The 21,051-nt window shown below is 43.2% G+C and overlaps 1 protein-coding gene across 1 annotated transcript in view; it reads left to right on the top strand.

The window, feature by feature from the left end:
- The window catches only part of nhlrc2 (NHL repeat containing 2), a 91,917-nt gene that overhangs the window by 21,258 nt on the left and 49,608 nt on the right, over window positions 1–21,051 (top strand). The window contains exon 3 of the mRNA XM_085994453.1: window positions 13,491–13,946. Coding sequence (XP_085850579.1) covers window positions 13,491–13,946 — 456 coding nt within the window. The remainder of the gene's footprint in view (window positions 1–13,490; window positions 13,947–21,051) is intronic.

The raw sequence follows: 21,051 nt of genomic DNA, 5'->3' as shown, positions 1-21,051 counted from the left end.
GAGGGTGTGAGTCTAGGTGGGGTAGAGGAAGAAAGGGATCTCGGAGTACAAATCACTAAAAGTTGCGACACAGGTTAGCAAGGCCATTAAAAAGAGCAAACCAAGCACTAGGGTTTATTTCTAGAGGGATAGAATTGAAAAGTAGGGAAGTTATGCTAAACCTGTATCGAACTTTGGTTAGACCACTGCGTACAGTTCTGGTCGCCATATTATAAAAAGGATATAGAGGCACTGGAGAGGGTGCAGAGAAAATTTACAAGGATGATACCAGAAATGCGAGGGTATATATATATCAGGAAAAGATGAACAGGCTGGGTCTCTTTTTTCTCTTGGAAAAAAGAAGGCTGAGGGGTGACCTAATAGAGGTCTTTAAAATTATAAAAGGTTTTGATAGAGTGGATACAGAGAGAGTGTTTTCACTTGTGGGGAAGAGCATAACTAGAGGCCATCAATATAAGATAGTCACCAAGAAACCCAATAGGGAATTCAGAAGAAACTTCTTTACCCAAAGAGTGGTGAGAATGTGGAACTCGCTACCACAGGGAGTGGTTGAGGTGAATAGTATGGATGCATTTAAGGGGGAAATGGAATAGAAGGTTATGCTGATAGATTTAGATGAGGAAAGACGGGAAGAGGCTTGTGTGGAGCATAAATACCGACATGGACTGGTTGGGCTGAATGACCTGTTTCTGTGCCGTATATCCTATGTAATCCAAGTCATATATAGTATCCGCAGCTGCAACTGAAATCAAGTTCATGGATGAACATAGCTTAATATATGAATATTGGATTGCAAAACTCAAGCAGAAAACTAAGAATTACACATAGAATCATAGAATGGTTACAGCACAGAAGGAGGCCATTCGACCTGTCGAGCCAGTGCCGGCTCTCTGCAAGAGCACTTCAGCTAGTCCCACTCCACCGCCCTTTCCCTATAGCCCTGCAAATATATTCCTTCAGGTACTTATCCAATTCCCTTTTGAAAGCCACAATTGAATCTGCCTCCACCACCCTTTCAGGCAGTGCATTCCAGATCCTAACCACTCGCTGCGTAAAAATGTTTTTCCTCATGTCGCCTCTGCCAATCACCTTAAATCTGTGTCCTCTGGTTCTCGACCCTTCTGCCATTGGGAACAGTTTCTCTCTATGTACTCTGTCTAGACCCCTCATGATTTTGAACACCTCTACCAAATCTCCTCTCAACCTTCTCTGCTCTAAGGAGAACAGCCCCTGCTTCTCCAGTCTATCCACGTAACTGAAGTCCCTCATCCCTGGAACCATTCTTGTAAATCTTTTCTGCACCCTCTCTAAGGCATTCACATCCTTCCTAAAGTGCGGTGCCCAGAATTAGACACCAGTTGAGGCTGAACCAGTGTTTTTTATAAAGGTTCATCATAACTTCCTTGCTTTTGTACTCTATGCCTCTATTTATGAAGCCCAGGATCCTGTATGCTTTTTTAACTGCTTTCTCAACCTGCCCTGCCACCTTCAACGATTTGTGCACATATACCCCCAGGTCTTTCTGTTCATGCACCCCCTTTAGATTTGTACCCTTTAGTTTATATTGCCTCTCCTCGTTCTTCCTACCAAAATGTATCACTTCACACTTTTCTGTGTTAAATTTCATCTGCCATGTGTCCACCCATTCCACCAGCCTGCCTTATGTCCTCTTGAAGTCTATCACTATCCTCCTCACTGTTCACTATACTTCCAAGTTTTGTGTCACCTGCAAATTGAAATTGTGCCCTGTACATCCAAGTCATATAAATTATTACTTTAAAATGCTCATTCAGTAGTTACAATATGATGGTATTAATCGAATAATGTACTTTGAAATATATCATTACTTTCCTTGATCTACTAACAGGTAAACCTCTTTCCAGTCACTTACCATTCCTATGAGGAAAAAAACAAATCAGTAACCCAATAAGGGAATACCGTATGAATTGCTCCAGAACTGTAGAGTGAAATGTTTCCTTTCTTATTTTACTGTGAAATAGGATGAAAAAGATAACATTTGGGGAATGTTGATTTTATTCTTAGATAGAATGTAATCTCAAATTCTCCATCCCTATCAATGATGGACTAGTGATTCACTTCTGCTGCAGAGTGGTGGGCAGTCTTCTCATGGAAGCTGAGACTCAATTTCTGATGACTGCAAATGACTTTCATATCCAGTTCTCTTTGACTTCGCTGCATTTGCACTAACCACACAAAAAGTATCAGTGTCATTTTATTTTATATAAAATTGCGATTGCATAAATAATAGACTGTATCTTAAACTGAAATCTGGCCTTGTGTGGGAGAGTGTCAACCCTCCCACCACCCCCGACTTTGTTCCTTCCAGAGGAAAAGCATTTCTACAGACATGATTCCACTTGCTTCCAAATTTTTTGAGGATGTAATTGTTTACACAATCGATATTAAAATCTCTTCTACTTGTATTTATTTCAAGGCACAATAATTCTAATGCATAAATACTTCAGTATGCCAATGTCTGGAATTTATGAACTTTCCTATACAAAAATGAAGGTGTCTTGGTTTATTTCCTGCAGTATTTGATGTGCATTACTTACAAACAAAGTATAACCATATGGCTTCCACGACCAACAGTAGTATTTTTTTTTAATTGGTCTAAGTAGAAAGTATACTATACTTTTATTAATCCAGATCTCCATGCCTCATTGTTCACGTGCACCACCCAGGCTAAGCCTATGGACCAGGGAGGGACAAAGCTGAGCCAGGATTCCTCTTCCTGCTTGGTTTTCAATTTTTGTTGGAAAGTATGTGGGTGGACATAGGGGAGGACTGGATGCAGTTCAGCTGTAGTTGCCCCCTTTGATTAAATAGCCTCACCATGAAGAATGGTCACTTGAATGACATAATGGAGGATTGTCCTCCTAGCACAAATCACAATCTTTAGGAGAGGATAAGGGGGTCGGGTTTTGGGGGGGGGGGGGGGGGAGAGTATCCTTTCACTTAAGATATCACTTAAAGGCTGCCATATTTGATTTGTTCATTTTAAAGCGAGGAAAATGTGTTACGATATAAAAACTCTTAAACCTGACATATAAAGCTACCAAACTAAATGTCTGACGCCAAGTTTAGTATTAGTAAAATAGCAGTCACTTTACAGCGAATAATATCTTTCTTAAATAAAGTAATTATCTGAAATGACACAATAATAAACATCTCTGCAGTGAAAGCAGTAAATATTGCACAGTCACGGTGTGATGTCAAGATTGTACTTGTGGAGTAGGTGGCATGAGAACACAGATTAAAGAAAAGTACAAATGATGCTGAAACATTGGGCTGGATTTTCCCTGCGGAGGCAGGATGGTGGCCGGATAGCTGGTTGCCGGGTTCCAGTCCCGCTCCCGGCTGCAGCCGCTCTGTCAAGGGGATTTTCCCTTAATTGGCCTTGTTAAGCCCGCCCTGTGGGCTTCCCAGCCAATTAACAGGAAGCGGGTCTGATGACATCATTTGATGACACGTCATCAGTCGGTTTCCTTAAAGGGACCATGGCCACATTGAGTTTGACAGTTGTTCTGTCAGTGTTTTACAGCATTCAGGTGCTGCAAACACTGACGGACGCTTGCACCCAGGCTCTCCCATGACTCCCTCCATATGCTTATGGAGGGAGTCACAGCACGCAAGGAGGTTCTCTTCCCATCCAAGGGCAGAAGAGACCTCCCCAGGACACCAACGCAGCCTGGTTGCACATTGCACAGGAGGGCAAAAGCAGGGATGTTGTTAGGTTGGCGCCACTGCAGCCAGGGACTCCTTTCAATGATCTCAGTGGATCACGAAACATTACTGCAGAGCCACACTCAAACTCACCCTGCTGTGCCACTCGCACATCCCCATCGCTCTACCTACCTTCCATACCCTTCCCCTGCACATCCTTACTCACACCAACTTACCTTGCACCTCCACCCAACCCTCTCTATCTACATTATCACTTCTCCATCTCACTAGCCACCCCTCACACTCGCCCTCATCCTACTGCAAGCATACGAACTAACAACACACAAGGGTAGACACTTGAGAGGTTTAGCCAATGTTCATGTGAAGTTTCTGGTAATGTCTTGTCATACAGTGAAATCTATATTTTCAACACTTCCTTATTGGACAGATCTGTACGCACCTTGAGAAGTGGCTTACTGAGTTCCAGTGAGGTGGCACTGGATATACAGTTGGCTCTAAACACATGCAAGCTAAAGAAATCTCTGTATGTCTTACAAATGCAGTAACCAACAGTTTCTGAGCTCTGAAACTGACCATCTGCAACATGGCATCCTTTACACCACTTCTGCAGCTGTCGGCTTATCAGATTTAATCTTTGCTAATTTGACAGCGGACCCACCTCCAAACCCGCCCTCTGAGCGCTGGCAAAATCCAGCCCATTGTCTTTCAGTGCTGCTTGATTAATAAATATTTATTCTGTTATAGCAATTAAATAGCTGGACTGTTACGGAGAAATCCAGCTTTATATATTGGCTAACACGCCACCATCTGCTACTCATAAGCCAGGGTATTCTGGCTGAGATTGTGACCTTATCACACAGAAACCCCACAGTGCAGATAGAGGCCATTTCGGCCTATCGAGCCTGCACCGACACATATCGCACCCGATCCCCATAACCCCTACACCAACACATATCCCATGGTCTCCTCTTAGGCAGTACCTCGGAACCGAAGATGACTTGCTTCCACATTAAAAATGAGTTCTCAGGTGACTGTTGAGTGCAATGCAGGACCTACAGTCTCTGTCACAGGTGATCAAATGGTGGTTGAAGGGGCGGGTGGGTGGGGTGCTTGGGTTGACTTGCGCTTGGCTTCTGCTTGCTCCCGGCGAAGAGACTCGACGTGTTCAGCGCCTTCCCGGATGCTTCTCCTCCACTTTGTGCGGTCTTGGGCCAGGGATTCCCAGGTGTCGGTGGAGATGTTGCACTTTTTCAAGGAGGCTTTGAGGGTGTCCTTGAAGCATTTCCTCTGCCCACCTGGGGCTCTCTTGCCATATCGGAGCTCCGAGTAGAGCGCTTGCTTTGGGAGTCTCGTATTGGGCATGCGGATGATGTGACCCGTCCATCGAAGCTGATCGAGCCTGGTCAAAGCTTCGATGCTGGGGATGTTGGCCTGAGTGAGAACACTGACGTTGGTGCGTCTATCCTGCCAATGGATTTGCAGGATCTTGCGGAGACAGCGTTGGTGGCACCGCTCCAGTGCTTTGAGGTGCCTGCTGTACATGGTCCATGTCTCTGAGGCATACAGGAGGGGCGGGTATTACTACTGCTCTGTAGACCATGAGCTTGGTGCCGGGTTTGATGTCCTGGTCTTCAAACACTCCCTTCCTCAGGCGACCTAAGTCTGCACTGGCACACTGAAGGCGGTGTTGGACTTCGTCATCGACGTCTGCCCTTGTTGACTGTAGACTCCCGAGGTATGGAAAGTGATCCACGTTGCCCAAGGCCTTGTCGTGTATTTTTGATAATCGGGGGGCAGTACTGTGTGGCGGGGCAGGTTGGTAGAGGACCTTTGTCTTACGGATGTTTAGTGCAAAGCCCATGCTCTCATAGGCTTCAGTGAAGTATGCAGACGATACTTGCGTCTGCGCGCACTCGGAGGTCGAACTCCAAACCATCGTTAACACCTTCACCGAAGCGTGACCTTGTGTATTCTGTAGTTTGCTACATGATCCAAAGAATTTTGGTGCAATGAGTATATACTTATATTTAGATAAACCGAAACAATTATTAACAATTTTCATCACAATTGCCACTCCAGAGACTAGGCTGACACTCCAGTGCAGTACTGAGGGAGCGCTGCACTGTCTGAGGTGCCGTCTTTCGGATGAGGCATTAAACTGAGGCCCCGTCTGCTCTCGGTGGACGTAATTGATCCCATGACACTATTTTGAAGAAGAGCACGGTGTCCTGGCAAATATTTATCCCTCAATCAACATAACAAAAACAGATTATCTGGTCATTATCACATTGTTGTTTGTGGGCGCATGCTGTGCGCAAATTGGCTGCTGCGTTTCCCACATTACAACAGTGACTATACATCAAAAAGTACTTCATTGGCTGTAAAGCGCTTTGGGATGTCCAGTGGTCGTGAAAGGCGCTATATAAATGCAAGTCTTTTTTAGATTTGAGGGCTACAAGATTCAGCACCCCTAGCTTGTGAATGACTTGGTTATTCACAGCTAGATCCAGTTGGATCATCTTAAAAAATAAAAATAAATAAAAAAAATCATGCCTCCCTCTCCAGGGCCAAATCCTCCTCCTACTCCAAGAATATCCAGTATCCACCCTGCTAAATACTGATACTGAATATCAGAAATGAAACTCTGTGTTGCTGGATTTCTCTAATTGTTTGTCATTTTAAAATTCTGACTTGTGTTTTCTTTAAATTAATTATACTAGTCAATCTCCTGTGGCACTGCACTCGTCAGCCAGAGAATATGGTCACTCTCTTACCTAACTCTGATGTCTTCATGGTGCTGTTTCTCTGTCTCTTTTCTGCGTTTGTGTCTCTCATTCTCTTTACTTCTGCTTAGCTCTTTTGGCTTTTCTCTCTGTTTTCTTCTATGTCTCTATCTTTTCTTTATTTTCAGGTGGGAGGGTTTGGGTGGTATGTCAGTGGTTGGGGAAAGGAGTCATCAACGGCTGCTGAATGCAGGGGGTGTGGGGGGGAGATTATAGGGAAATGTGGCCCTCCACCTTCCCTCTACCCATTCACCATCCTACCACCTCTTAACTCCCATCACTATCCCTACCTCTTCCCCTTTTGAGTTATCTGCTCAACCCCTGCATCCTCCTCTCTCTCATGTTAAGTTGTTACTCACCTTACCTTTTACCCTGTATCCATTCCTTCCCCCTACTCCCTCCCACGTGCTCCCCACAAGGACATGTTGCGAGAGACCAGAAGGCCCCTCAACCTCAACTAGTTTCCTTCCTCCCTCTCCTCTTCTCTTTCCGCCGCCCCCCCCCCCCCCCCCACACACATTCCATCCTAACTGTTTCCCCATCGAGGCTTAGTTTGCTTTCAAAGTTTGACTCTTATTTTAAAGAACAAAATCAAATTATAAGGAAAGAAACTGCCTGTATGCATGAGTTTGTGTACCTCCCCTTCTGCCCCTCTGTCCCTCTCTTTCTGCAGCCATGAATAGTACGGCTTCCACTGGCTGCACGTCTGACTCGTGATAATTAGCATACACCATGAATATTACATGCTGCCTGGGACAACACTAGCAGTGCGTGCACCACCCATTCCGGGCCCGTTTTTAAGAGCAATCAAATTTCTAGGCCATCAAGTCCAAGCCCTGGCTTTTGGGAGAGGCTGACGCCTTCAAGTAAAACCTTTAATGAAGGCATTAGAAAGCAAAGAACATTCAGTGGATAAATATAATCATGTTGTTATAAAAAATTTAAAAAATCTTTTTTTTTCTATAATTAGTTTAAACCCTTATTTTGGACTTAGAAATTTTGTTCCTGAGGAAGAAAAATAGCAGCTAAAAAAAATTTCAGGAAGTATTTTGAATGATATGCAGGAACCTGGTGGCCAGATTGAGCAATCACAGGGTGATATGTGCAATATTCTCTCACCATAAAATAGCAGCTATTGTGTATGTCACAAGGGGAAGCGTGACGCCGTTAACATTGAAAATACCTATCAGCACCACCTACACGAATAACAGATACTGCAGACTTAGAAGTAGTTTTCAGGGGAGCACACTTACCAACTTTAATATATAGTAGATTGTAAGAGAAAATCTGCATCTAGTTCTTTTAACTGAGTTTCCTCCTTATCAAACAATATTATTTGAGCGTTTTTACTGCTACAAGGCAAATAGTTTTTTTTTTAAAAATACACTGATATATCTGCATTATTACTCAAATTGACAGCTAATTCTCAAATTATATGGAGTCTAATTTCATGCTTAAATATCATTCAGAAAAGATATGGAAAATGTAATTGCTAATGCGACAGGCTCAGAGCTATTTTTGGAGACATCACTGATTGTGAGTTCTTGAATAAAATTTAATGTAGTGGGTCATTTGTAGGTATTAACATGCTCCTTAATGTGGTTTGCTTGATTTTGTTTACTTGGCAACATTATCCATTAGATAACAATTTTGCAGTTTCCACTGTTGGCATAACCAGCAAAGTAAATTAGACCTTTTGGGATTACTAAAATATATATGCAAATAATCTCCAGAAAGTAGATGGAGTAATCAAATGGATCAGATTGGGTGACTCGGCAAGCATTAATCTGTGATAAAAGTTACACATAAAATAAGTATCGGGAGATCAAAGGTGCTGCGTACCACCCAAGTTGTTTGCAACGTCACCACAGACAGCTTGGTGCCATTAATACTAAAAATAGACAGCTTGCATTTTGTAGTCAACTGAAGATATTTTAAAGTATGATGACTTTTTAAGTGGGGGGAACAAGTGGGGGGAACAAAGTACAAGGTCATGAACTGTAATGAACATTTTGGAGAAAAATATAAAGAAATGTTTACCAAATTAAAAGTTGAAGAAATGTGTTCAGGACTGTAATTCATTTTGCATCTCAGGGTATGTGTGTATGGATATAAAATAAAATTCAGAAATTTGTTTTAAAAATATGAAGATCTTTAAATTACTGGATTTATGACCTGTATTAAAAGGCTAGCAACTTGCATGAAAATGACTTTTCAAACCTCCATTTAAATCTGCAACTGAAATGCTACTCTATTTTAATTTTAAATCCATTACGAGACAAAGATTTTATATGGGCTCTTAAACACTATCCAGATACTCTTTCTCATTGCCACAGCAAAGGACCACTTCCACAGACAATCCATGTTTCCTATGAACCAAAATGTGTGTTTTCGGCAAAGTAATTTCAGAAAGTGAGCTACAGAGTGAACAATGAATCCTTTTAATTGGTACACACTGCAAATAATAATGAATTGTCACTGCCCTCTCCAACTAATGGATCAATAACACTTTGATAACTGTATATCTCAAAGAATGAATTGGTTTATTAGGAAGTAAAATGTAACAAAAGGAAAGCAAAGATAGAAGTACTCGAGTAAGAGTATAGAAATTACTTAGGCCCAGAAATTCGGGTCGGGGGCTTCCCGTGGGTGTAAGCCCCCGACCTGCACTTATCTTGCGCGCCGGCCGTTGAGCTGTGGGCCCCCGTGGAATTCCGATCCTGGGCCTGCTCCAACTGCCGGCGCGCAGTGCTTGCGTATCCCGGGGCGCAGTTAGTTCGATGCGTCCCCTGGGATCACATGGGCCATGGGGAGCCAATCGGAGCAGGGAAATGCCCATTCATAAGTTTGACAGGAAGAGCTGTCAAAACTTAGAAGTACTACGGGCCCCAAAACATCACTAAATCTTCAAATAAAATTTTTTTTTAAACATTTTTTAAATAAACTATAAATTACATGAAATAACTATTTTAAACAATAATTTAAATTTTTGAAAAAAATAATTTTATTTTCTAACGGGGCTAAAAATAAACTTACCTTTCTTTAAAGTATTTAAAAATAATAAACCTGTGGGAAAAAATGTTTTAATTTTAATTAATTCACCACTTACCTTGCAAAAAGCAGGCCTTGCGCCTGCTTTTTAAATGTCTAACTTCTGGAGACTTACCCTCCCGGGAAAACCTGCAAAGAAAACGTAAGTTCGATGCAGCCTCTCCTGCGCACGCGTTCGACTTCTGGACCCCTTTCAGGGGAACGGAAGTGCCGGTTTCCCACACATGCGCAGTGCATGCAGGAAATGGGCACTTCCATTGGGCCTACGGGTGAGTACCCCGTGTGTACTCACCCGTGGAGACCCGAAGTTCTGGGCCAATATTTATAATTCCTGTTTTAAAATAAAAAGTTTTTGAAGTTTTAGCAATTTCCTATCGTTTTATGCTTCTACAAAGGACTGTTGTCCATGATATGAAGTGTTACATGATACTGAGCACTCTCAAATCTCATGCATGTAGCAGTACAGCAGAAAGGGAACTACTAAACTGGGAAAAGGCTCCAGGAATTATTTCTCTATCAAGTGGTTCTGAGTGTGGAGCATCAACACCAGCATCAGTAACACAGGACTGAGATACCTTACACAACGCGCTCACGCCCCTTGGGATATCAGCCATGCCAAATGATTAGCTCTGTTTCCTTGAAGCTGGGTAATCAAGTTTCTAAACAATTGAATTTTTCTTGACGGAGAGCACATGTTGGGCTTATTTGTTAGTACACTATCTCCTAACTGATTAATTACTAGATCAAATAATCTGTCGTCTTTGTTGTATATTTTCTTGTCTCCAACATTCTTTTGTCAACATTTAGGTGAGAAAGCTTCCATGCATGTTTTCATCAAATATAACCACTCATCAGAAGAAAAGGAGTTCAAAATGACACTATTTACATAGCTATGAAGCATAAATGTTGGGAATCCTAGTTCAGGTAGAGAAAGAAGGAATGTATTTATAAAGCACCTTATCACGCGCTCAGGATGTTCCAAAGCGCTTCACGGCTAATGAATTACTTTTGAAGTCCAATCACTGTTGGTATGCAGCCAATTTGCACACAACCAACTCCCAACAAAAATTAATGAATCTGTTTTTGGGGTGTTGGTTGACGGAAGACTCATTGTTTTTCTTCGAATAGTGCCATGGGATCTTTTAGGTCCACCTACACAAGCAGGATCTCGGTTCAGTGTCTCAACTGAACAACAGCACCTCCAACAATGCAGAAATCCCTCAATACTACACTGAAGTATCAGTCTAGATTATGTGCTCAAGTTTGTAGTGGGGCTTGAACCCACAATCTTTTGCTTGAAAGGTGAGAGTACTACCGACTGAGCCATGGTGATCATAGAATCAGAGAAAGTTACAGCACGGAAGGAGGCCATTTCGGCCCATCGTGACCGCGCCGGCCAGCAAAGAGCTATCCAGCCTAATCCCACTTCCCAGCTCTTGGTCCATAGCCCTGCAGGTTACAGCATCCCAAGTGCACATCCAAGTACTTTTTAAATGTGGTTAGGGTCCCTGTCTCTACCACCCTTTCAGGCAGTGAGTTCCAGACCCCCACAACCCTCTGGGTGAAGAAATTTCCCTTTTAATCCCCTCTAAACCTTCCTCCAATTACTTTAAATCTTTGCCCCCTGGTTTTTGACCCTTCTGCTAAGGGAAATAGGTCCTTTCTATCCACTTTATCTAGGCCCCTCAATTTTATACACCTCAATAAGGTCTCCCCTCAGCCTCCTCTGTTCCAAGGAAAACAGACCCAGCCTATCCAGTCTTTCCTCATAGCTAAGATTCTCTACTCCCGGCAACATCCTTGTAAATCTCCTCTGTACCCTCTCTAGTGCAATCACATCTTTCCTGTAATGTGGTGACCAGAACGGCACGCAGTACTCTAGCTGAGGCCTAACTAGTGTTTTATATAGTTGAAGCATAACCCCCCTGCTCTTGTATTCTATGCCATGGCTAATAAAGGCAAGCATTCCGTATGCCTTCTTAACCACCTTATCTACCTGACCTGCTACCTTCAGGGATCTGTGGACATGCACTCCAAGATCCCTTTGTTCCTCTACACTACTCAGTGTCCTACCATTTAATGTGTATTCCCTTTCCTTGTTAGCCCTCCCCAAATGCATTACCTCACACTTCTCCGGATTGAATTCCATTTGCCACTGTTCTGCCCACCTGACCAATTTATTGATATCTTCCTGCAGTCTACAGCTTCCTTCTTCAGTATCAACCAAACAGCCGATTTTAGTATCATCTGCAAACTTCTTAATCATACCCCCTATATTCAAGTCAAGATCGTTGATATATACCACAAAAAGCAAGGGACCCAGTACTGAGCCCTGCGGAACACCACTGGAAACAGCCTTCCAGTCACAAAAACACCCATCAACCATTACCATTACCCTCTGCTTCCTGTCTCCGAGCCAGTTTTGAATCCAACTTGACACTTTGCCCTGGATCCCATGGGCTTTTAACTTCGTGACCAGTCTGCCACGTGGAACCTTCTCAAAAGCCTTGCTAAAGTCCATATACACTACATCAAACGCACTACCCTCATCTACCCTCCTTGTTACCTCCTCAAAAAATTCAATCACGTTTGTCAGTCACGACCTTCCCTTAACAAATCCGTGCTGATTATCCTTGATTAGTCCGTGTCTTTCTAAATGAAGTATAAATGATGTGTGTATTTTGTTGAGCCTGGCAGTTCCCAACAATGCAGCACCCAATGTAAAGTGATGACTATGCATGCCAGACATAAACTCCCATAAATATTAAAAATGGAGTCTTTTATGATTATATAAACAAAGCAGATCTCTGATCTATCACAACAAGTATAGATGATTCCATTTATAATTGAAGAGAAAAATTCTTTGAAAACCGCTGAAGACCTTTATTTGAAATTCTGAATATTTTGATACATGGCTTGCATCATACATAGATTAAATCCTTCATTTTCTGTACTTTTGCCTTTAAAATTATGCCTTTATTATCCAGTACTTGTACTTGCGGTCCTGTTAATTGACCCTGCAAATAGCCAATATGCAGATTTGTAGTGCTTCCAGGATTCTGAGAAACAACCTCTTGGAGTACTCTTTGATCCACGCAACAGTGCTAGGTACCATGTGGTTTGTACTGTAATGAGATTGACTTCATAAGAAAGTAGTATATTCTGTGTAGTATATCTATATCTGTCATATTACAATGAATACACTAGCACTGTACTTAATTTTAATAATTTTATATGTCCAGCATGTGTGAAGTTTCATTTTCTTTATACTGTAACAGACGAACACATTGTTTTTTCTAAATGTTATTTTCTTTATAATCAAATTGTAGAACCATTTTTAAATAGTACTCCACAATACCGTATTTTTGTTAAACTAAATACACTAGTTGACATACCATGGTACACTGACATGAAATACACGGTATTCTCCCAATCTCGGTAAGGTGTCTATGAGCCACTCCTACAGACATGGGTGGAGAAAATCATAAATGTCACAACACACAACATTATTACATGGTTCCTACAGTTTACCTCCGAAGCAACAGACAGCTTGCCTAACTGCCTTCTCCGAAAAGAGTAAGAGGAGAGTGTCTTTAAATGAGTAAGGAAACATGCATAGTATAAGGTGCTAAAACTGTAACTTTCCTAGTATTCAACATACTGCAGTTTCAGATCTGGAAATAGAAAAGGTTTAAGTTGCAGTATATTGGGTAAATAATTTGACTATACTTTTCTTTTCTGTCCCTGTGTCTATTTCTGTTTAAAGTTTACCAATTGTTTTCTCCTAAGTTAGTTCTTATAAAACAGTTACAGTTGTACTGGAATTTATTGTTGCTATTTTTTTGATGATTTTACAGTGATGACAAAAAAATTTCTTTAAAGTAGCTTTGCTTTCATAACTCATTAAGTTTAATTTTGTATTAATTCTTTAATCTATTCCTGTTCCAGATGGACTGGTAGTTGTTGGTGTCCATTCAGCGAAGTTCCCGAATGAAAAGGTTCTTGAGAACATTCAGAGTGCTGTTCTTCGTTATAATATTACGCACCCAGTCGTGAATGATGCTGATGCAAAGCTGTGGCAGGAGCTTGAGGTGACGTGTTGGCCAACACTGGTAATTCTCGGTCCACGGGGAAATATGCTGTTCACTCTGATTGGAGAAGGACACAAAGAAAAGCTTTTTTCCTTTATTTCGGTGACTTTGAAGTTCTACAAAGAAAAAGGAGAAATTAAGGATCATGGCATCAAATTGAAATTATACAAAGATTCCTTGCCACCCTCCTTATTGCTATTTCCAGCTAAAATTGCAGTAGATAATTCTGCAGGTAGACTAGCAATTGCTGATTCCGGCCATCATAGGATTTTGGTAACCGAAAAAAATGGAGAAGTTCTTTACTCAGTTGGAGGTAAGACCCTCTCTTGCCTGATTCTTCCATTTGTAGTAAAAATATCCTTTTATTGATCAACAGTGCTAGCAAAGCTACCCTTCCTAAGCAGAGCAGTTAATTTATTATACATGTTCTACATGGAAATACAAGAGATGTCTCTAAAATGAGAAATTCTGGAAATACACAAGAGATCGATCAGCATCTGAAAGAGAAAGATAGATTAAACAAGCTACGAAGAGTTACTCTGGAAATGTTAATGTATCTTCCTGTTTGTGATGCTGACTAACCTGCTGTGCATTTTCGATGTTCATTTCAGATTTACACCATTTGTGGTCTTTTTATCTCTATGAACAGATGTGCTATCTTGCCATCTTTATAGGTGCAGTGGAGCCTGGATGGAATGAAAATGTTAACTGATCAAACTGAAGTTGTACAGGTTATAATTTGGGGTCCTGTATCAGTAGCAGCACAAGCACAGTCCTTTCTGAATAACAGTTGGTGCCTAATAATTACTACATCGTTACAACATATGTCTGACGGATTCTTTCATGTAGGAAGCAATTAACTTTGGATACAGAGTTCTCCCTGGTAGTAAGGTTATACCTAAATCAAAACAGTAGCAAAATGTTGTGGTTTGATATACAGGCAAAGAATCTTACTACTGAAATTGCTGTGATCAATCCTAATATGGCCGACGTAGAGCTGGGTTGACTTGGAGCTCAACAGACCGTATCTATTCGTAAAAAAAAATTCACCTTCTCCGCTTTTTAAGAAAGATATCGTGAAGTTAAAAACTGCACTACTAATTCAAATATAACGTGCTTCTGCAAACTACGTTTTTTCATTAATACATTATAACGGGTAACTCTAAGAAAGATGATTGTAAATTAATTTGATGTTGGGGAAATGCAAAACATTTTCAATGTTACATGAGCAAATGTCAACTCAACATCAAAAATGGGCTTTGCAACCATATCCTGGCCATAAGTATAGTGTTTTGATACCAATTTGATGCCAGATGCAGATTTAATTTCAATAGCAATATGACCTGTGCCTGAAAATGCTCTGGTTTTGTTTTTGAAGATTTTAATTACATTTTATATAATTGAAAAAGCTGTTGCTGCTGATTTTATTGATTGTCTATAATCCAGTGGAAGTGACCTGTTCTTTTAGTCTAGTACACTTAGTTCCACCCACTGCCCATGGGGTGGAAAGGGGAACACTTGCTGCTTTGAGTCTTCAATCTTTTCTTTGATTCTTTTTTTGGCCTTCTTTCCTAAAGACACAACTATCCAGGCACAGTTCCATGAGCAGCAGCAGAACCTTTCTCAAGTAGGGATTCTCTGCGAGCGGCAGCCAAAGTGCGCATCCATGAGCTTCTCGTGGATGATTGCATCTATATCATGGCTCTGACGTAAATTGGTTGAGGGGTGATGATGCCTTACTCTTAAATGAAGCCTCCCCACCTGGCTATACCTTCCACCACTTGCCCTGCTCAGACTGCCCTGGTGGCGGTGTGGCTCCCCTCACCAAATCACACCTTGGTCTGTCCCCCTACTCCTCCAGCACTTTCTCCTCTTTTGAGCATCTCGCCTTATTCCACCCCTCTCTACCGCCCACCCAAGTACCATAAAAAATGTTATTACCGAGATATCTTCACTGCTTTCCTCCCTCAGCCTCTGCACTGAACGACTTCTCATCCTCGGTGATTTCAACCTCCATCTCAATTCATCATGCTCTCTCTCCTGAGTTCACTAGCCTCCGATCCTCCCTTAATCTCTCCCTCCATGTAAACTCGCCAACCCATATACATGGCCACCCCCTCGACCATCTCTCGTGGTCTCACTACTCCATTGTGTCAATCGCAGATAAGGCCATCTCCGACCACTCCCTCGTATCGCTCTCCACCCACATCCCCCAAACGCGCCCCCCCAACCACCAAACAACCCTACTTCCTTCTGTGTCCGCCCCTGGAAAAAAACAACTGCACTTATGAAATCCCAACTGTCCAGCCTTTGGCCCTCCATTCACCACGACATTTCTGTAGCTACCGATCTGCTTAACCACACCTTCACCCCCACCTTTGATGACCTAGTCCCTATTAAAACAATTACTCTCTCTCACACTGGCCATTCCCCCTGGTATGGCCCTCCTCTTCGCTCCCTTAAGTCCAAGGGATGCATACTTGAACGGATATGGCGGACAACTGACTTTAGCCATTCACCGCCAGATATGGCTGGACCACATAAAGCATTATCGGGTCCTGCTCTCCTCTGCCAAAATTGCTCACTATTCCAGAATCATTCTGGAATGCATAGATAAACACCGGCTTCTATTCTCCACAGCTAACTATCTTTTTAAACTCCTTCCCCCTGTCTCCTCCACCCTCACCTCTGAGAACAAGTGTGAGGAGCTCATGGACTTCTTTGTCTCCAAGATTGAGACCATCCATTCAGCTGCCTCTGCCACTTCCCTTCCTTCCCCTAGCCCACCGGGTCAAACTTCCTCGAAGGCTCCCCCTGCCCTAGCCCAGAACTCACATCTTTCTCCAGTTTCTCTCCGATCTCCCCTCATGACCCCTCCGTGCTTATCTTGTCCATGAGACCACTTCCTGCTCCCTCGACCATATTCCCACTAAACTGCTGACCACCCAACTTCCTTTTCTGGCTCCCATGTTAGCTGACATTGTTAACGGTTCTTTCCTCAGGTACTGTCCCCCTCTCCTTCAAATCTGCCGTCATCACCCCTCTCCTCAAAAAACCAACCCTTGACCCCTCTGTCCTTGCAAACTACCGCCCCATCTCCAACCTCCCTTTCCTCTCAAGTCCTTGAGCATGTTGTCGTCTTCCAAATCCGTGCCCATCTTTCCCTCCAATCAGGTTTCCGCCCCTGCCACAGTACTGAAATGGCTCTCAGCAAAGTCATAAGTGACATCTTTTGTGACTGACAAAGGTAAACTATCCCTGCTCGTCCTTCTTGACATGTCTGCAGCCTTTGACACGGTTGACTACTCTATCCTTCTCTAACGCCTCTCCACCGGCATCCAGATGGGTGGGACTCCACTCGCCTGGTTTCATTTTTATCTATCTAATTGTAGCCAGAGAATTTTTTTTTTTAAATTCATTTATGGGATGTGGGCGTCGCTGGCAAGGCCAGCATTTATTGCCCATCCCTAATTGCCCTTGAGAAGGTGGTGGTGAGCCGCCTTCTTGAACCGTTGCAGTCCATGTGATGAAGGTACTCCCACAGTGCTGTTAGGGAGGGAGTTCCAGGATTTTGACCTAGCAGCGATGAAGGATCGGCGATATACTTCTAAGTCAGGATGGTGTGTGATTTGGAGGGGAACATGGAGGTGGTGGTGTTTGATGCACTATCAATTGCTACAAAAGACTGGAGATTGAGAAAGTAATAAACAGGCTTTTATTACCAAAGAACAGAGCATGCCTCTTGTGGTTGCCTGGTATCCAAAAGGGCTGGAGGCTTCTGAGCAGCGACCTTTATACCCAGCCATGAGGGTGGAGCCAGGGGCGGAGTCAGCTGAGGCATGCACAGACAAGTACAACAATATGCAAGAGTGAACAACAGTACTAACAGTGAACAACAATACTAACAACAGTGGTTTACCACAGTGTTCCCATGCGCCTGCTGCCCTTGTCCTTCTAGGTGGAAGAGGTTGCGGGTTTGGGAGGTGCTGCTGAAGAAGACTTGGCGAGTTGCTGCAGTGTATCTTGTAGATGGTACACACTGCAGCCACGGTGCACCAGTGGTGGAGGGAGTGAATGTTTAAGGTGGTGGATGGAGTGCCAATCAAGCGGGCTGCTTTGTCCTGGATGGTGTCGAGCTTCTTGAATGTTGTTGGAGCTGCACTCATCCAGGCAAGTATTCCATCACACTCCTTACTTGTGCCTTGTAGATGGTGGAAAGGCTTTGGGGAGTCAGGAGGTGAGACACTTGCCGTAGAATACCTAGCCTCTGACCTGCTCTTGTTACCACAGTATTTATGTGGCTGGTCCAGTTAAGTTTCTGGTAAAATGGTGACCCCCCCAGGATGTTAATGGTGGGGGATTCGGCGATGGTAATACCGTTGAATGTTAAGGGGAGGTGGTTAGACTCTCGCTTGTTGGCGATAGTCATTGCCTGGCACTTCTATGGTGCGAATGTTACCTGTCACTTATCAGCCCAAGCCTGAACATCATCCAGCACTTGTTGCATGCAGGCATGGACTGCTTCATTATCTGAGAAGTTGTGAATGGCGCTGAACACTGTGCAGTCATCAGCGAACATCCCCATTTCTGACCTTATGATGAAGCAGCTGTAGATGGTTGGGCCAAGGACACTGCCCTGAGGAACTCCTACAGCGATGTCCTGGGGCTGTGGTGATTGACCTTCAACCACCACAACCATCTTCCTTTGTGCTGGGTATGACTTCAGCCAGTGGAGATTTTTCCCTCTGATTCCCATTGACTTCAGTTTTACTAGGGCTCCTTGATGCCACACTCAGTCAAATGCTGCCTTGATGTCAAGGGCAGTCACTCGCACCTAGAATCATAGAAAGTTACAGCACAGAAGGAGGCCATTGCGGCCCATCGTGTCCGCGCCAGCCAACAAAGAGCTATCCAGCCTAATCCCACTTCCCAGCTCTTGGTCCGTAGCCCTGCAGGTTAGAGCATCCCAAATGCACATCCAAGTACTTTTTAAATGTGGTTAGGGTTTCTGCCTCTACCACCCTTTCAGGCAGTGAGTTTCAGACCCCCCACAACCCTCCGAGTGAAGAAATTTCCCCTCAAATCCCCTCTAAACCTTCCCCCAATTACTTTAAATCTGTGCCCCCTGGTTTTTGACCCCTCTGCTAAGGGAAATAGGTTCTTTCTATCCACTTTATCTAGGCCCCTCATAATTTTATACACCTCAATAAGGTCTCACCTCAGCCTCCTCTGTTCCAAGGAAAACAAACCCAGCCTATCCAGTCTTTCCTCCATAGCTAAGATTCTTTACTCCTGGCAACATTCTTGTAAATCTCCTCTGTACCCTCTCTAGTGCAGTCACATCCTTCCTGTAATGTGGTGACCAGAACTGCACGCAGTACTCTAGCTGAGGCCTAACTAGTGTTTTATACAGTTGAAGCATAACCTCCCTGCTCTTGTATTCTATGCCACGGCTAATAAAGGCAAGCATTCCGTATGCCTTCTTAACCACCTTAATCTACCTGGCCTGCTACCTTCAGCGATCTGTGGACATGCACTCCAAGATCCCTTTGTTCCTCTACACTACTCAGTGTCCTACCATTTAATGTGTATTCCCTTTCCTTGTTAGCCCTCCCCAAATGCATTACCTCACACTTCTTTGGATTGAATTCCATTTGCCACTGTTCTGCCCACCTGACTAGTCCATTGATATCTTCCTGCAGTCTACAGCTTCCTCCTTCAGTATCAACCACACAGCCAATTTTAGTATCATCTGCAAACTTCTTAATCATACCCCTTATATTCAAGTCTAGATCATTGATATATACCACAAAAAGCAAGGGACCTAGTACTGAGCCCTGCGGAACCCCACTGGAAACAGCCTTCCAGTCACAAAAACACCCATCAACCATTACTCTCTGCTTCCTGCCTCCGAACCAGTTTTGAATCCAACTTGACACTTTGCCCTGGATCCCATGGGCTTTTAACTTCGTGACCAGTCTGCCATGTGAAATCATGAAAAGCTTTGCTAAAGTCCATATACACTACATCAAACGCACTACCCTCATCTACCCTCCTTGTTACCTCCTCAAAAAATTCAATCAAGTTTGTCAGACACGACCTTCCCTTAACAAATCCGTGCTGACTATCCTTGATTAATCCGTGTCTTTCTAAATTAAGATTTATCCTGTCCTTCAGAATTCTTTCCAATAATTTTCCCACCACCGAGGTTAGGCTGACTGGCCTGTAATTACTCGGTCTATCCTTTTCTCCCTTTTTAAACAAGGGTACCACATTAGCAGTCCTCCGGCACCACACCTGAAGCCAGAGTGGATTGGAAAATGATGGTCAGGGCCTCTGCTATTTCCTCTTTTGCTTCGCTTAACAGCCTGGGATACAATTCATCCGGGCCTGGGGATTTATCCACTTTTAAAGCTGCTAAACCCCTTAATACTTCATCTCTCACTATGTTTATTTCATCTAATATTTCACACTCCTCCTCCGTGATAGCAATGTCTGCTTCGCTCCTCTCTGTGAAAACAGACGCAAAGTATTCATTAAGAACCCTACCGATGTCTCCCGCCTCCGCACACAGATTACCTTCATGATCTCTAATAGGCCCTTGTGGTAAACCACTGTTTGTATTCCACTGTGTACATGCCTGGACATGCCTCGGCTGACTCCTCCCACAGGTCCTAGTATAAAGGTGACTGCTCCCCAGCCCTTGGTATCCTGGACCGGTCGACCACTCGAGGCAGACCTCCATTCTGTTGTTAATAAAAGCCTTTAGTTACTCTTCTAACTCTCAGTCTTTTATGAGTAATTGATAGCGCATCAGCCCTACCCTTTCTTTAGTTATCCTCTTACTCTTAATATATTTATAAAACATCTTTGGGTTTTCCTTGATTTTACTTGCCAAGAATTTTTCATGCTCTCTCTTTGCTTTCCTAATATCCTTTTTAATTGCACCCCTTTCTGTACTGCTCTAAAGATTCTGGAGTATTTAGCCCTCGGTATCTGTCATACGCCTCCCTTTTTTTCTTTATCCTACCCTGTATGTCTCTAGACATCCAGGGGGCTCTAGATTTGTTCGTCCCACCTTTTTTCTTTAAGGGCACATATTTGGTCTGAACCCTCCGGATCTCCTCCTTGAATGCCTCCCACTGCTCTGACACTGATTTACCTTCAAGTAGCTGTTTCCAGTCCACTATGGCTAAATCCCCTCTGAGCTTAGCAATTCCCCAATTTAGAATTTTTATTCCTGGTCTATCATTGTCCTTTTCCATAACTACCTTAAATCTAACAGAATTATGGTCACTAGCACCAAAATGCTCCTCCACTGATACCTCTTCTACCTGCCCAGCTTCATTCCCTAAAACTAAGTCCAGAACCGCCCCTCCCTTGTTGGGCTTGCTACATACTGGTTAAAAAAGTTCTCC

The sequence above is a fragment of the Somniosus microcephalus genome, chromosome 8 (genome assembly GCF_052327205.1).
Source record: "Somniosus microcephalus isolate GS21.2 chromosome 8, FLI_Smic_1.0, whole genome shotgun sequence".
NCBI classification, from domain to species: Eukaryota; Metazoa; Chordata; class Chondrichthyes; order Squaliformes; family Somniosidae; genus Somniosus; species Somniosus microcephalus.
The sequence above is the reverse complement of the archived record's forward strand: the minus strand, read 5'-3'. Positions and strand labels throughout refer to the sequence as shown.